General features: G+C 46.3%; 1 protein-coding gene across 8 annotated transcripts in view; it reads left to right on the forward strand.

Moving 5' to 3' along the window:
* MECOM (MDS1 and EVI1 complex locus) overlaps nucleotides 1–17910 on the forward strand; it is a 326163-nt gene that overhangs the window by 277925 nt on the left and 30328 nt on the right. For 3 of the 8 annotated variants that reach the window (XM_038145705.1, XM_038145707.1, XM_038145711.1), the window contains exons 3-7: nucleotides 1924–2058; nucleotides 12323–12425; nucleotides 14178–14394; nucleotides 16099–16246; nucleotides 17272–17428. In XM_038145705.1, the coding sequence (XP_038001633.1) occupies nucleotides 1924–2058; nucleotides 12323–12425; nucleotides 14178–14394; nucleotides 16099–16246; nucleotides 17272–17428 (760 nt within the window). Of the gene's footprint in view, nucleotides 1–112; nucleotides 333–433; nucleotides 453–1923; nucleotides 2059–12322; nucleotides 12426–14177; nucleotides 14395–16098; nucleotides 16247–17271; nucleotides 17429–17910 lie in introns of those variants that run through there. The other 5 variants (XM_038145706.1, XM_038145712.1, XM_038145708.1 and 2 more) reach the window with 3 other exon arrangements.

The following is a 17910-nucleotide window of genomic DNA, read 5'->3' on the forward strand; positions in this document are numbered from 1 at the left end:
CCTTCCTCCCCCTTCCCCGATAACTTTTCTCGCACAAGCCGCCCCAAAGCCAGCCGATAAGACCAGGAGGGGCCGAAAGGGGACGGTGATGGCGAGCCGGCAGGAACCCGCCGAGCCCCGCCGCCGCTGAGCCCTCCGGGGCCAGCAGCTCCCGCCCGGGCCCCGCCGCCCCCCGCACATGGTGGAGCGCCCCGCGCCGCGCCCGCCGCTCCCCGGACCCCGACGGCCGCGGCCTCCGCCCGCGTTTAACGCCGAGATGTTGCTTCCAGCCGCCTGAAGGATATTTGTCCCTCTCCCCCCGCCCTGCCCCCGCGGGCTCCCGGCGACACAAGGTAAGAGCGGCGAGCGCGGCGGCGGCGCTGCCACGGCCCCGCGGGACGGGGCCGCTTTGCCCCGTCGGTGCCGCCGCGCCGCCGGCCCCGGGGCAGACCCCAGACGCCGGGGAGTGCGGGGTGAGCCCCCCCCTTCCCTCCTTGGGGGTTTCTCCGAAAGGGAAAATTAAACGTCCCGTTCCCGAGAGCAGCCGGAGGTGCGGGCGGCGGGGCAGCGTGCGCGCCCGTGGGGACCGAGCTCGCCTGGCGCGGCCGCGGGGCGCGGGGGGCTGCGGGGCTCGGGGGCCTCCGGGCTGGGGGCGAGGTTTTCCACCTTCTCTTTTGGAGGTGAGGGCAGCGCCCGGTCCGGCGGGGCGATGCTCGGCTGCCCCGCTGGCTGCGCGCACCCCCCACCCCACGGCCCGGCCCGATCGCGGCCCCGGGGGCGCGGGGGGTGACCGCGACAGGTCCCGCGGGGACAGCGCGGGGCTCGATCCGGGACCGCCGAGGGGCCGGGCAGGGACTCCCGTGGGCTCCCGGTACCGGGCAGCGGCAGCGCCGGCTCCGGCCGCGGCTCCAGGCGCTCCCCGGCGGGGCGCAGCCTCCCGCGCCCTTCGCTTTCGTTTGGGGCGTTTGAGGTTGTTTCTTTTATTTTGCTGTTAAAACGGGGTGGCTGCTGCCGGTGGCGAGGCGAAGAAGTTACAATTTAGCAGTCAGCTCCCCGGGAAGCTGTGGGAAGTTTGGGATAGGCCGATGGTGAAGCTTGCAAGTAATGATATTCAGTCCGCTGTAATGATTAGTAATTTGTCATAATATTAGAATAGAACATCGTCTTTAGCTTGTCCACGAGCAGTCTCATTATATTTGTTTATTGTCTGCATAATTGGGACCATTTATTGGTGTGTATTGAATACTGCCATGGTTTGCATGACTGTTTACATTGTTTTTCATTTATTCTCTTTATTTTGACATAAGGAGTTCTGTTATTTGCTTCGATTAAGGGGAGGGATTTAACTGTTGCACAGGACTGTTTGGGAAGTGTAATATTAAAACAAGATAGATAACTCTACCTACCAGATAAAGTTTGGTTCAGAGCAACAAATATAAAAATTCTAAATGAGTGCTGCAATCAATGTAAATCCTGAAACAAAATTGAAACTCAAATGAAGCCAACACCATCTATTTTAATAATTTTTGTTATATTCTTGTCAGAGTCTTATTTAGTTAAAATAATAATTTCAGACACAGTCATTGATGAATGCATAGAAAATCAGGTGCCTCTTAAATTAACATAGTGTTTCATTGCAACAATTAGACAACATTTTGATTACTAGTAAATATTTGCCAAGACATTTTTCAAAACATTTGTTGTCTTTTTATTATTATGTATGTATTCTGACAGTTCCTAAAATAATCTCAGCAGGGAAACATATTTCTGAATAAACACATTTATTACTATTATTATTATTATTATTATTATTATTATTATTATTATTATTATTAATTTTATTATTATCTTCTGCTTGTTTATCTGGAAACTTGTGATTTATCTTTTGATTAGAATACTGAGCCAGCGACAGAAAGATTTACTCTTTCATATTCTTCTTTTTAGATCTTGGATGAGTTTTGCAATGTGAAGTTCTGCATAGATGCCAGTCAACCAGATGTAGGAAACTGGCTCAAATATATCAAGTTTGCTGGATGCTACAATCAGCACAACCTTGTTGCATGTCAAATAAGTGATCAGGTACGTGGTGTTCACTTTCTGGACTTACTTTTTCAAGGAACTTTCAGGTGTCAGTGGAAAAAAAAAACAAACAGCATTTCACAACAGCTTTTGGCCTGTTTGCTGTTATGGCAAAAGATAAGGTACAGATGGAAATGCAGAATGGAATAATTTTTATTAGGGGTGGTAGAAAATATTAATTTTCAGTTTTCCATATTTTTGTTCAATACACTTATGAGGTTTTTTGGTCTTATATCTGATAAAATTCGGGGCTGCTTTCTAAGGGATCCAAAGGCATTATGTGCTGATTTTGAATTAGGAGCATTTTCTGGCTCCTGTTGCAGTCCACTTGGATTGCTGTGTTAAATCGTGGAGTTGGTGGGATGCTGTAACATGAATTTAATGGAAAGAGGGGAGGACACGAAAGTGATAATGTTACCAGTGTACTTGCATGTGTGGGGCTTTGGATTTGAATGCACACATGCATGGATATTATTGTGCCTTCCCATACACTTTGCTGGAACTCGTGGTACTTATGTGCTGAATCAGGGTCTTCGGTGCTTTTCTTTTTTTTTTTTTTCATTTATTGCTCTTAAATCTGCTCTTTGTTGGGTTGAAACATTATTTATCCTTGTGTCTTGGAAAAAAGGCTGGGATAGGCAGAGGAAGAATGCAGTAAAGCAGTAAAGCATTTTGTTTTCATTTATGCTGATGAGTTATTAGGTGTTTCCTAAATCAGGGTTTGCTTTTGTCTGCGGATAACACAGGCCATTATGAAATATTTTAATGGGCAAAGTTAGGCTGAAGAAGCTTTGCTTCTTTAAAGTAAAATACCTAAAACAGCAAAGCAACAGCTGATTGTGAATTTTTGTTTCCAATTTAAACTTACCTGCAACATAGAATTCGATTCATTTAATCAGTGTTTCATTTTTCACCACTTAATTAACTGCATCAGGTGAATGTTAAAGATTATCTTTAGCTGATTTAATTGCCTTGACAGTATTGAAAGAAGAATCACAACCAGACACAAAGCTTCAATTAGAAATCATTCTTTCTAATCAAATTCCATACGTATAGGAAATGAATGTGAGGCAGCCTGCTATTTCCAGCCCAGTGCTACGTATTTCGCTCATGCGAGATAGCTGATTAAAACTGGGTTAAATAACTTGCTCAGGAACTATGAGAGAAGATCTTTTTCATTTCCAACTTTTACAGTTCAGCCCTGAGCACATGTAGCATGGAACGAGCCAGCGGACCGAGAGATAATTTCTTTTTTATACAGCAGCTGGTTTAACTAAAGAAACCATAAAGGTTATTAGTAAAAGCAAGTTATGTTTTCCAAGCTGGAATATGCTTTGTGCTGAAAAACGATAAATTCTGTCCATGCAGAGCGTTTATGGAACAGTGATAGGAAAAGGAAACTATGTAGATTAATTGAAACAGCGAATTCAAGTATTTTACATTGAGCAGGAGCTGGTGTAGGTAGGAAAGATCAGCAGTGAAATCATGTGCATTGATCAACAACTCACTGTCTTTGGGTCGGTGCTGGGGATCTGCAGCTGAAAGTGCAGGCGAGGCTGAGCCATCAGCATCTCCCTCTGAGCGCACACCCGCGCTTTGACGTTTTTGGAAGGAGAGTTATGGCGCTTTTAACTTTCTCTTTTTTGTAGTGTTTACATTTCTGACATTTGGTAATGGTGGCTGTACTGCTGCCAATAATTCCCTTCATTCACTGGAGACTTGTTATTTATTTTGCGCAGTATCGTGCTGTTCATAATTCCATATTTTTATAGCGTTTTGTCGCTGAGATTTGCAAATTAAGATTTGGTTGTCTTTCAAGTAGCTTGTTGTGATCTGGGTGCTGTCAGCAAGAGATTGTTGTTCATTTGGCCCTCTGGAAACGCTGCACATTTACCCACAAAATCGTCCGCGTACTCCAACGTTTTATGACCAGAGCCTAAAAAGTTAATGCTAAAAATGTGCTCTCGAATCTTAAAGCAAGAAAGTCTTTCTAACAGCTCCTCCTTCTGCTTTCTTCTGGCACAAGCTCACCAGAGGTAATATAAAATATAATGGGAAGGCAAACTGGGAAATGGACGTTACATGGCCAAACGTGCGCGTGTACAAGGAGTGACAAATGCAAGTCAGGGCTGAGTGTGCACATAGACCGTGTGGGGCTGCCTGGGGTCACTCAGCCTTGGTAGCTCCTGGAAAATAAAAGGGGCAGAAGAAGAAAAAGAAGGGAATAAAAAGGGGAAATAAAAATAAGGTGAAGCTGGGTATGTATGTCAGTGGTTGTGGCTGGAGCTGGAGGGCAGAGACGATGCAGCCCAGCTGGTACAGGAGTCCCCAGCTCAGCTGGAGCCACAGCCAGTGCTGGGTGCAGGCATGGGGGGACACCCCAGTTCTTCCTGCCTCCCCCACGGACACAAAGCAGCTCAGCTGCCCTGGTTGCACGGGGAGCATCCCCAGTCTCCGCTCCTCCCGAGCCACAGACACACGATCAGCAGTAATTGTTCACCTCTAATTGCTTCAACTCATCTGTAAAATTCACAAGCAAACATTGGGCTGTACCTGAGAAGGTAAAAGATCCTTCTAGTGCTCCCAGCCTCATGCTGCCCACAAGTTTATGCTACTAAATTCAAGCTTGACTGATAGGTATGGTTCCCAGACTGCTCGAGGCAGGATTGAGATGAACTCAGGGCGGTGTGTAATCTGGTTGCTCTGCTGTGTTCTACCTCCTGTATTTAACAAAAAGAGGGAAAGAAAAACATTTTTTTGTCATTTTCTCTCTTAGAGTTTTTTCAGAGACATACCACCCCACCCCCTGACTCACGTCTGAGGTTAGGTTTCATCACTTAGGATCAACTTTACAAAAGGCCTGGGCTCTTTCTTATGACTGTATAAATGAGCTTTGCTGAGATGAACAGCTCGATAATGGTGGGATGCAGTCAAAACATGCACGCTGGATACAACTCATGTTTCATTTGATTGCAGCTGGAGTAGGGCTTAAAAGCTGCATTTTTGTACTTATTTTTTTTTTTAATTTCAAATGAGGTCGATCTAGGATTTCTTTTTGCTGTCTTGCCATTATCTCCTGTCACACCCAATCTAACCTGAACATATGTAATTTTAGGTGTATATCAATAATGAAATTCCACAAGCTGGGCACTCAGTTTTTTTCTTTTCCCCAAAGAGACTACAGTGTGTGCAGAGCTGCAGAGAGTCTTGTCACTGTTCTTGCCCTGGAATGTGTTTTTTCAGCTCAGAGTCAGTTTAGGATTCTAGAGCAGTTTCTGCTAACTTGGACGACTCCTCTCTGTTATCGTTAAATATCTATTAGTTCAACTTTTTAATGACTTCAGAATGATTTGCTCTGTTAGGCTTTCTGGCAGTGCTGTCAGCACAACAAAAACATTATTTTTAAAGATATATGTTAATGGAAGTGCAGTTGCAAATCAAGCAGTGGCATGGCAGTGTCTGTCACACGTTCCAGGCTGAGATCACGGTCACCTTCAAACTACAATTTTTTTTTTTTTTAACTTTTTATTTTTAGAAAGACTGTTGGTAGCTGTTGAAGTTAAAACCCCAGAATATTGTTTTTATCTTGCCCATTGCTTGCAAAGTTCAGACAGTGATACAGACACATAGTGCTGTGAAACTGCCCTGGGCTTCCAGGTCTCTTTCCCTCAACAAAGCAGCTCCTGATGAGCTGAACAGTCCCCTTGGTTTATCCATGGAAAACTCAAAATGACTCAAGATCACTTTACTGAGGTTTTAGATTGCTGTGCGTGCTGAAATAGGTTTTTAGTGGGTTTTTGTGTGTGTGTTTTGTTTCCTTGCCTTATACTCAAGTACGTGCCACTGCAAAGAGAGCAAAACCAGTAGTATCACACTCTTAACAGCATGCCCGATGTCAGTAATATAAACTTACAGGAGTGAACCTACTGCTGTAGGTTCCACCAGATCTGATCCCACCTTACACGTTTTACAAACTTTTTTAATCTGCAGGCACAGCTTCATGTTTCAGGTTTTACGGCCGCGGCCCCCTGTCCGTGGCGGGCAGGGGCTCCTTGCACAGCCACCTGCAAAAGTTGTGTATTTAAGGAATAGTTTTGAGGCTTTGTTGTCAGAGAGTGAAATTAAGGTTTTGGCTGTTGTGGGTCAGGAGGGCATGCACACACTGAGCTCATACAGGGCTCTGTTCTGCCATGATTCTTCCTATGAGTTGTTGGTTATTAAGCAAATAAAGCTTAATCCAACTCCCACTGAAAATCTGTCTCCAGTGGAGCAGGGATGTTTTAGCTTGGGTCTGGTGGAATGAAGAGCTGCTCAGTGGTGATTTTCCACTTGCTGCAGTTAGAGCTGAGGCTGTGGGTGAAATTCCTGCCTGGGCTTTATGACTGCCTGTGTTATCTGGAATTTGATGCACTGGTGGTGTTACCGCTCTCAGCACTGGACTGTCCTGATGTGACCTAAAGTAAACTGTTTAGAACCAAACCTAGCAACTTGTTGTTGCTGTTTCTGCAAAGTGATGAGGTTTTCCTTGATTATTCATGTTTCATAAAACTGATAAATGATTTTCTGTGATGATGGCAGTCAAATCCTACTCATCTGCTCATTAAAGCATAGGTAATTATGGGCAACCACAGAGCCAGGACAAGACTGCACCTTGCTTGATATTGGTGTGGTTCATTACTGGAGGTTTGTGGGTGTTAGAGGACAATAGATTGTTTAGATCAGCCCAGGAGAGCAGCTGGGTGACAGAAGTTGGGATCTGGTGTCAGTGGATAGTGATCCCTAAGGAACAGGTTCTGCAGAACCAGAGCAGCTTGGAGGAACCAAGGCTTTCACAGAAGCTAAAATTCACTGACAGTGGAAGACCTGAGTGGTACTGGGGAGAGAGGTGGCCTGCAGCCCCTCAAGATGCCAAAAAGGGTGCCCTGCAGAGAGGTATCCTGCAGTTCCCTTCTTGTTTTGGGGAGCAGGAGGTGGAATATTGCGGATTCCTGGAGCATCCTTCCTTCAGTCCTTCCTGCATAGAGATTTTGGGAAATTTTGGGAACAAAGAAGGAAAAGATTCACAGCCCTGGTGCTGAGGCACTGTGGTGCTCCCCTGCCCTCTCTGCAGGGGGAAGGTGAGGCTCCTTTCTCCCCACTGGGCTCCCACTTGTGCCCCCGCAGCCCCTTGCATGCAGAGACTTGCTGACTTTTGCCTCTGGATTTTTGCTGAAGTTTTCTTTGGGCCCAGTACAGCTCTCAGGCAGGACTTCTCTACCTTGGCCCTTGAAGAAACTCCAGTTTGTTTCAATTTATCATTTGCCTGAGTATAGCAAAAAGAACCTGGCTCGGGTTTCATCACACAGCTCTCCAGCTGCACAAGTTGTTCATCACAGGAGCTAAAATTGAAGCTCTTCTATTTGGACCTTTTTCTTTCTTTTTTTTTCACTTCAAACTCCTAATTATGGCTTGTTTTGAAGCTGTGTGTCTGTTCATCCTTCTCATTTATCTGGTGGTTGTAATTCCTGATTTTGATGGAGCTCCTTGGACATAATGCTCATTAGTAGTTTTGGACATTTAATTTGTTTTACTTTTCAAGCAAATTCCACTCTTGCTCTGAAGCACTGTGGAGGTGGATGCCAGTTGGCAGCACGCACGCTGCCTCTTGGGGCACATTCCCCAAGGGAGCTGGGAGATGGGGCTGCCTTGCTTGGGATGGGTGTACCCATGGGATGTGGTCCAGTGAGTGCTGGTGGAGCTCACCAGGGAGCAATCCACTTTTGGGGTCTTCTGTTCCATCCCACAATTGCAAGCTGGGTCCTCCTGTTTGCACCAGTGCAGGACAGGATCCCTGGGTGCCTCCCCTGTGGTGGGAGCTGTGAGTTCAGCACGTGGCCTGGGGGTTAAAGGACAAACTGCATCCACTTGGAGTGGCATCTCTAGCCTGCCCTAAAATCTGAATTTCCCAGGCAGCTCTGGAGCATGTGCAATGTTCTCCAAAGCTGTAGGCAGGAATAAAGGGTTTAGTTGGATGCACCAGAGCACAGCTCCTCTTTGGGGCACCACAAATGTGTGCACAGCACACTTCGCCTGCACTCAGTGACCGAGTTGCTGCTTTTCCTCCCAAAACCTTATCTTCAATTAGCCCCTCCTGGTTCTGGGGGATGCTGATGGCAGCAGAGGGGGGTCCAGGCAGGGCGGTGTGGGGCTGGCAGGGGCAGGGGGATGGCTGGGGTGCTTCAAAGCACATGGGCTCAGCGGCCGAGCGTGGCCCCAGCCGAGCTCGCGGGGAGCGCGTTTCGCTATTATTTCAATTATTACAACTTCCTGAATAGGTCGAAGGTCGTTCATAATTCACGCTTCTGTCATCTTTACACATGCCAAATGCAGTCTATTAAGCATAAATAAAATTTCAAGTGCCTGACCAGGAAAAGTAAACTGGGATTCATAACAATGAGGCCTTATTCATCCATTTAAAAGTGAATTGTATGCGTTCCTTTTTTCTCCCCCCCCCCCACTCCTCTTTCCCTTTATGGCTTTGCAGTTTGGGAGCTTTTATTTCTGCTCGGTAGCACAGATCTCTGACCTGCGGTGTGGGCAGGCACAGAGCACTGATGAGCCAGGCCTCCCCCAGCTTCTCCCCATCTCAGACCCCCTGAACTTTGAAAGTGTTTCCAGACCTGAATCCGATTTTGCTCTTCCTATATAAACTGTAGTCACACACAGTTGATCCCAGGGCATGTGAAATGAGCATCTGGACTTTGCTTTTATTTCCCCCCCCGAATTGTTCCTCTCCTGTGCAGAAGCTCTTCCTATACTTGTTCTCAAGCAGACCAGTGCAGGTTAACCCAAAAAAAGTTGGTTAATGGAGCAGAATCAGTCAGCTGGAGAAATGATAGCCGGCAAATTGAAACCTTTCATTAATTACAGTAGAGTCAGGACTATGTGCCAGAAATCTTCAAGCTTTGCAATTGAAAAATCCATTTACTTTACGATAGCATTTCCTAATACAAAAAATACTGCCCGTGGTGGAGGTGCTGTTGCTGCAAGACACAGGCAGCCCAAGGGGTGCCTGTGGAGCTGGGGGGAGTTTGTGAGGTTCCCCATCTGGGGGCTGCAGGATTTCCCCCCTCCCTGCCTGCCCTGGGTCATCTGCTGCTGCCTCAAAATTCAGGCAATGTGGTCCATTTCAACAGTTGGCTTCTCACTTTTTCCCAGATAGGGTAATTCCAGGAGTTTTTAGGTGGGAAGAGTGAGAAAAAAAAAAGCTATTCATGTGGAGTAATAAGGACAGCTCTTAAAATCAGAATAAATTTACCTGCATGATCGTTTTGGTTTAAACTTTAGTATGTTTTATTTTAGATTCTCACTGCAATGCAAATTGATGTATAAAGGGTTAGTACAGGTGAAATTTTTCTGTATATACAGAAATATTTAAAGGTATTTTTAATAATAATTTAATAGTCTAATGATGTGAAAATGTCAGAGCTGGAAATCTGTCACTCAGCCTTTTTTTTTGGAGAATGCTAGGTGCTAGGTCTGAGATGCAAAACAAACAAACATTACTCAACTTAAAAAATTGAGTTTTTTGAAACACTCATCTTGTTTCCCTGCTGAGGGACAGAGAGGCTGGCCAGGCAGTTTCTGATAGGTAGCTGGATCATTTTTGGATTTTTAAATACCAATGCAGACAAGACAGCTGGCTGCAGAGGCTGCTCCCTGCTCGGGGATGTGTCCCACAGCTGCAGGAAAGATGCTGCATTGTCCTGGGCTGCCCCAAGAGACGCGGTGCTCCCCAGCACAGCGCCGGTGAACAAGACCCTCTTTATGCCCCAGTCCACGTGTCCTCCCTCTGTGATGAGAGGTGAAAAGGTCTGTCCAGATACCTTTGATGGGACAGGGAAAATACGGGAGAAGGCTCCTCTGTGGTTTTTGTTCGCTTCTAGTTATGGGTGCAAACCAACCCAGGAGGAGCAGTGGTGTTTACCTGACTGGGAAACAAAACCTGGGAGAAGAAGCAAGTCCTGGGCAGAGCAGAAGCTTTGGCACAGTCCCTCTGGGATGGTGGAAGTCCTTCTGAGTCCTGGCTGTGTGCTCCTCCTTCTGTGTCTTGTCCTTCTGCTTCCACCCCAAGACGGGGGTCTCCAGAAGTTTCTTCAGTCAGTGTGCACATATCATTGTTTCACACATTATTTTCAACCCAAACCAGCCAGCAACTGGGCCTATCTTCCACAGATCTGACTGCAGCTTACCTTTCAGATATGCAGAGGCCATTACACTTCTGGAATTAAAAATCCACTTTTCAACAAGTCCATTGTAGTAAATGGAAACCCAAGCATTGCTTGCAGCAAATATTCACTGTATGTGGCACTGTCACCGGGTTTATTTGCAGGAGGTAGAAGCTGGCTCCATTTAAATGTGGTTTGGCCTTTGATGGGATGAGCTGTGTTGCCTCAGTGCAGCCCCAGCATGCTGAAGCCCCAAGAAGCCCTGTATCCTTTGGCACTGACAGCAGCATTGGTTCCACAGGGGGTTGTGGTACCAGATACTTGCCTGGCTGCATGAAGGGATGTTCACAGGACACTGCCAGGCTCTCTTGGCCTCCAAAATACTCTGTGGAGTTTGAAGTCCCCTCGACAAGAGATATGATCGGGAAGCCCAAACAGCCCAGGCTGGTGGTTCGATGAGGGTGGTGTGGATGAGGAGGGAGGGTGGATCACACTGCCCATAAACCCCTTCTCCTGGTTTTTATGGGGAAAACTGGCCACAAGCAGGGGGTTGTGGCACTGGTACCTTGTGCCTGATGTGTTTTGCCAGCACTTCTGTCACCTGGTGAGGGGTGAGCCCTGGGGTTTGGGACGAGCTGCCCCAGCAGCCTCCACTGCCACTCCCTGCACTGTTCTCTGGAGTGGCTTTTGGGACAAACTGCAGGAAAAAACCCCTCCAAATCTGAGGAAATGCATCCCAATTCGATATTTTTAGGTGTTTAGCCCATTTAGTGGGCCTGGCTTGTGCAGGCAGAAAGGATTAGGCTGTACGGCCACCTCCTGGAGGACACCGGTATGTGCTGGCTGCCGGTGAGCGATGCTCTGCGTGTGCCTGGGCAGGGAAAGTGCCACCGAGGGTGACAGTCCTGGTGTGACCCGGCAGGGAAGGTACCCACGAACCTCCAGACACCTGTCCCTACCTGTGGCAAACTCACCTGTGGGACTTTGATCACTGGAGGTGATTTGCTGCCTCTCTCCCCATGCACTGCAATGAGCGTTGAGAGTTAAGAATTTGGGAGCAAACCTTTTAAAAATACTGAGAAAAAGCAAAGGCATCATTTTTTAGTGTAGGAAACATAGCTGTCATGTGGTTTTGTTTAACAAGGCCTGAGGAAGTTACTAATATTTATTTGAGCTGCTTCATGGAGCTTTTTAGTGCTCTTCACATTTCCTGCTGAGACAGAAAGCAGCCAGATGGATTTTGGGAATTTCCTTTCGGCAGAGTCTGGTGGTGCTGGCGTGTGCTTCCTCTGGTATGGACCCAAGGGAGGGTGTCCCCCTTGCCCTCCCCCACAGCCTCCTGTCACCCCAAAGGGCTCCTTCCCACAGCCCAGCACCACCTGTATGAGGGGACACAGTGTCACCAGCCAGGGCCACCACTAGTAGCTTTGGCTGCTCATAGTGTTTCTTCATCCAGGACTGATTTTTCCCTTGGTTTCCATTTGAAGCTTAGGAATAGCCAGGTGCACTGGTTCTTACAAGCTTCTCACCTCACAGTTTTTTGGACTGTGTAGATGGTTGGGACAGGGGGCTGGATGCCTATGGCTTAACCAGCAGCATCTCCTCATGTCTGCTTTAGAATTATAGAAACATCAAGGTTGGAAAAGATGTCTAAGGTAATCGAGTCCAAGCATTAAAGTTACTTTAGTCCCTTTTCCCAGTGCAACAGGAGTTTCTTCTCTTACCAGGATCACTCAGGGATGTGTTTTATGACTGCTCTGTACTTTGGTTTGGTATAACTCAGCAGACAAGTTGCTGGTGATATCTGCAGTCATCACACAGCTCATTTTGCAGCAGAGGCTGTTGAAAGCAGTCCTTTTTATCCTCACAGAGCCCAAAACACAATGGCTTTGGGGCTGGAAGGAGCAGATTTGCCATGGTCAATCAGCCCCTCTCCATCATCACATCATGAGTGGAAAGGCTCTGGCCACAAGGTCTGGCACACTCACCAGCAGGGGTTAGTGCTTCTTTGCCTGTTGTGGTGCTTACCTTGCTTTTTCTTTCTATTTTTTCCCCAGATATTCTACAGAGTGGTAGCAGATATTGAACCAGGAGAGGAGCTCTTACTGTTCATGAAGAGTGAAGATTATTCACATGAAACAATGGCTCCGGACATCCACGGTTAGCTCTTCTTACTGTTTCATCTGACAGAAAGTACCACTGAAATTAACCCTGAATTTAGGAAGATTTTTGCCTCTGTTGAGATCTGGGATGGCTTCACTGCAGCCAGAGACGAGAGCTGGACTGTGGTTGCATTTGTCCATCTTCTGCCCTTCTGTTTCTGATTGAAACCTGATTTTTGTGTGGGGTTGCAAAAGAAGAACAACAGTCCATGTCCTTATCTCAAGACTGTGCTGCTCCTGCAGGACACTTGTGGGCCCTGGTTATAGATTATCTCTTGTCATTTAGCCAAACAACTGTGACCTTGAAAAGAAGAGATTGTCATTGTTGCTGTCACTTATGAGGACATCTCAGCCATTCTTACTCCTCACACTTGTCCTTTCCTCATCCCACACACAGGTTCTTTGTCTGAAACTCCTGAGTTGTTGCTCAGATTTGTTTCCCTATCTCCAAAATCTCCTTTAGCTGTGCTGCCTGTTGGGCAGTGGGTTATCAGCCACAGTGGGACCAGGGTGTGGAATATCTGCTTAATGCCCAGCATGTTGCAGTTTGTGCCCAGAGGGACATTTTACAAATTTTCAGGGATTTGGGGACAATGCACAGGGCAGGAATTATCAAGGTCTCCACTTTCTTGTAACTGCTTGTACATTTTAATTCTCTTAAGAAAAAAGTGTGTGCTATACATTCATTCCCATTAGGTTTTGTGTTTGGGTATTTTCCCCCAGTGGTAACTTTGTTTAAGTGTTGCTGAAGGTGTCCTCCTGTCCAGCACACTCTTCTCCCTGCCTAGTCCCCATGGTCAAGTAGCCATTGTATAAATGGCACAGAGGAAATCTCTGCAGTCACATGCAGGATCATGTCCCACAGGGCTAATTTAGAAGCAGACTGAGCCAAAGTGTTGCTCGTGGACAGCCAAGAACAGAGCCCCATGACACTTTCTCTGGATCAGCTCAACTGTCAAGTAGCTACCAAGAACATTCACTGGGGATTCCAGCCAGTGCCTTTCTGACTCAGAGCCTCAGGGCATTTATATCTGGAACCAAACCAGGGTGTCTGACTCCTTGTATGGACCAGTACTAGAAAATACAGCAGAAAAAAGGCTCATTGTGGGATGCTCTTCTCCAAGTTAGTTTTGTTGGGATTTTCTTCAGCTAATCTATTCTTTTGCAGGAATTACTAGTTAAGGGAATGCAGTACTCACTCCAAAGTAACAATTTGCTGATATTCTACACTTTCCAGCAAGAAATTTTGACCAATTTTTTGGAATTCAAAGCAAAGAATTTAACTTCATGAGTCTCTGGCTTACTTTGAATGGGGCTGGGTGCTGCAGACTGTGATGAAAATGAAGAGGCTTTTAAAAGCTCTAAACACTCTGTTGGCTATTTTAGATGCTGGTGTTTGTGTCTGAGTCAGTCCCTTTCATTGAGAGACTGGCAGCCTGTGCTGGCTATCCATGTTAGACCCTATAATTCCATTTAGGATGGTATTTAAACACTTGTCCTTGGTATTTAAACTTTTGTCCTAAGCCAGTCTTAGGGGTTCCTGTTGGATGTCACCCGGGCAGTTAACAGGGAATCAACGCCTTATTATAAAGCATTCTTAGGAATCATTCTTTCTTATGAGGTTCTTCTCTTTCTTTTTAATTGAGGAGCAATTCGTTAACCACACCATCATCCGACTTCTGATGGGGTGGTGGTTAAAGGTGAGTGAAAACTGAGGTGTGTCCCTGTGCCCAACCCCTGTGTGTTGCAGAGGAGCGCCAGTACCGCTGCGAGGACTGTGACCAGCTCTTTGAGTCCAAGGCTGAGCTGGTGGACCACCAGAAGTTCCCCTGCAGCACACCTCACTCCGCCTTCTCCATGGTGGAGGAGGACTTCCAGAAGAAGCTCGAGAACGAGAATGACCTTCAGGACGTGCATGAAATCCAGGAGTGTAAAGAGTGTGACCAAGTCTTCCCAGACTTGCAAAGGTAGGAGAAGGTGCTTAAAACGTGATTGAACGGGACAGATTCTTGTTCATTGGCTGATGTTGGGCAGTGTGTGTTCCATGTGTCTGATTTTCAGTCTGAGGGATTGTTTCCAAGGGGCTGATGGAGGCAGATCAAGTCAGAAGAATTGCCTGGGTGAGGCAGGACTCTGGTCTGTAAAGTTTTTGCATGTTGGGAGTTATTCAGTGTTAAAGTTCTTTTCTCCCTGCAAGTGAGAGGACGATATCTAACATATGGGAATCATTGAGGAAATGTAAATTTAGCTTAAAATATTAAATATTGAAGAGAAAAGGCAGAAAACAAAGAAGGAGTCATCATAAATAGATGGGCAGTACTGTGAGAAAGAGTGAAAAATGAGAGTGAATGCAGCCTTTCTCTGAACTGCTGAATTATTGAAAGGCTCATACACCACACAGACAGTTCACTGCAAAAAAGGGCCAAAGTGTGCTATATCCAGATTACATAAAACAAAGAGCAGCCCAAATGAGCCGTGCTTGAGGGTGTGAGTAATTACATGGAGAAATAGCTGAGCAGGACGATGGGGCTGTTTGGTCCAGGAGAGCCCAGTGCTGATGGCCAGTTACAGAGTCTGGGAGCTGGTGCCACAGCTAGGGACAAGAATCTCTCTGGGTCTTATGGCAGATTTGTTTACATGATGGAAAGTCAGTTGTTATAAAAGTATTAGGAGGAGAAGCCAGAATTATTATTCCCTGTCCTAAAAAGAAGAGGGGTAGAAGTAAGAGCATCTGCAGAGTGAAATTGTTTCCATTTCCCATGGCTGAGAAGGGAGGTTGCTGTCTGGGCTACACAACCCAAACGAGGCTGTAACCCCAGGTTTGGTCACTGATTCAGCAGAGATCAGTGGGACTTTCATGTGAAAACAGTTTGGGCATCCCAGGCTAAAATTCCCACTTTCCAGTGGGTTTTCTGTGAATCCACTCTTGCATTATGTAGTGGCCTTCCCTCAAGCAGTGGTGTGAGTTATGACTCTGTATGCGAGCAACCAATACAGTGTTTAAAAATACATATTTGCTACAAATGAATGGTAAAAATTCAGAGACAAAATTTAATTTAAAGATGTGCAACAGAATTTAGGTGGACATTGAATATCCTCATAATAGAAAGAATAAACTACTAATGACTAAACAACCACAAAATTGCACACAGTTAATAATAATCATCAAGAATAACTTCAGTTGTGGTGTACCTTATCTAGAGGCTTCTTAAACTCATCCTGTCCTACTCCAGAGGAGTTATTCCTCATCTATTCCTGCTGTAAGAAAAATTGACTCCCATCAAAGGAGTGGATTTATAGCAGGTGGTGGTATCCAAGGTGTGTTTAGAGGGAAAGTCATAAGGCAGAAATAATTCAGACTGCAGGGAAGAATTACCAGAGTGAAATAGTGAGAGGTGTATGAAAGAATCTCCTTGGGGAGCGATGGCCGCAGCATCTCCTGCAGCATTTGCAAGTGGCCTGGCAAAACATGAGAGGATGTGTTATTCTGGTGGGGAGAAGGAGGTTCTGCCTCCTGGCTGGGGTGAGCCTGGAACTCACAGGACTTATTTCTGTCAGGACTGGGCCTTTGGGGCTTTTTAATTTTCTTTCTTTTGGCTGTAACTATGTTCTCTGCTCTCTCCTCTTCCTATAAACCCACATCTCACTGAGCCCTGTTCCTGTTTCCACAGCCTGGAGAAGCACATGCTGTCACACAGTGAGGAGAGGGAGTACAAGTGTGACCAGTGCCCCAAAGCTTTTAACTGGAAGTCCAACTTGATACGTCACCAAATGTCACACGACAGCGGGAAGCACTACGAGTGTGAGAACTGTGCCAAGGTACAGTGAATTTTTAGGCTGCCTGGCACTTCTTGTGCTGCTGGATGCAGGGGAGCCTGGAAGTGGGGGTGCCCCAGGCTGGGATGCAGGAGGGCATAGGGCTTCTGCTGTGCTCCAGATGGTTTCTCAAGGGTTTTCACTTCTACTTTGAAAATATGTTCTTTTTCTTTCCCTTTTGATTTGGAAATGGCTGTGGAGTCTGAAATGGGCACTGATGCAGCATGCTGAGAATTCTTGAGCTCAGGGCTTGGCTCCTTGAAAAGTTTGGTGGGGTGTAAGAGGGTCAATGAGGGGCAAGAGCCCCCAGGGAAACACAGGGCAGAGGATCCCCTAGGCTGTGTGCCAGCTGCTGGGGCCAGAAACTTCAGGACACTGCTGCAATATAAATCAAAAATAAGCAATAGCAATGCACTGAGGTTGCACTGAGTACAACTCTCATCTCTAAAGCATCTCCATCACTTCCCAGCACTGGGCTTGCTGTGGGGATTATTTGTATAGCATGTGGTACTCTGCATTTCCTTTTTATCAGATTTCCAAAGCTTGGCCCTTTTGCATGAGGACTTAATTGGTTTTAGGTAGATTTGCTGCAATAATGGGAATTTAATATTGAGCTGACACTTAGAAGATGTAACCAAGCCCTGGTTTCTAGCTCTGAGTTGTGTACAGGATTATTTGTCACACACTCAGGTATCAGTATAAAGTATTTCTATTGCAGTAACACTTAGAGGTTTCAAGCAATTTTCACTCATTTCCCATGAAATCCATGACCTCAAATGTGCAATTTATAAGAGCAAAGTCAAATGTTTCTGCTGCAAAGTGGTGAACAGAGCCACACAATACTTGGGTGATCCTGGGAAACTGAGGCCCCTTCGTGCAGGCACAGCTCCAACTGCTGGCCATTAGCAAGGGTTTTCACCTTAGAATACTCCCAAAAATAGCTCCAGGGTTTGAATTTTAAAGGACTCGTGTAATAACTGGCTTCTTCCACAGTCAAGTTTCTTGGTTAATCAGTACTCATTTCCTAGCAGGTTTTCACGGACCCCAGCAACCTTCAGAGGCACATTCGTTCCCAGCATGTGGGGGCTCGTGCTCACGCTTGTCCAGAGTGTGGCAAAACCTTTGCCACTTCTTCAGGCCTCAAACAGCATAAACACATCCACAGCAGTGTCAAACCTTTTATATGTAAGTCTTCAACTAAACGTCTTTGATTAAGTGTTGTTTCTGTTGCCGTAAAGCAGCGCAGCCTGGAAGCAGGAGGTTGTGTTCTGCTCCCTTTGAATTCCCCACCCGTGTCACAAGGGCTGGGAGTTACTGAATGAGCTCTGGGTAATTTGTGGTCCAATGCAAGGAGTTATTTTCGTGTGATTTTCCTTTTCAGACAGACTGTGTGCTGTATAAATGTACCTGTTGTCTCGGGGATGTTTTTCCAGGCGCAGATGCAAAGTGAGGGATTTAGCCATGCCAGGCTTGGTGGCTGCAGCCTCGTTACTCTGCTCCTGCTTTAGGAGCAGATTTTGGGCTGCAGAGTCTCCACAGCAGATGCCATGGTTTTTGCTGGATTTGGAAAACAAATCTCAGAGGCAGTGAGATTCATCTTGCCACCTTCCTCGAGCATGCCCCAAGTTTAAGGACTGAGATGAGCTGTTAGATCTTCACTAAAGGCT

This window comes from Motacilla alba, chromosome 9 (assembly GCF_015832195.1).
Source record: "Motacilla alba alba isolate MOTALB_02 chromosome 9, Motacilla_alba_V1.0_pri, whole genome shotgun sequence".
Lineage (NCBI taxonomy): Eukaryota > Metazoa > Chordata > Aves > Passeriformes > Motacillidae > Motacilla > Motacilla alba.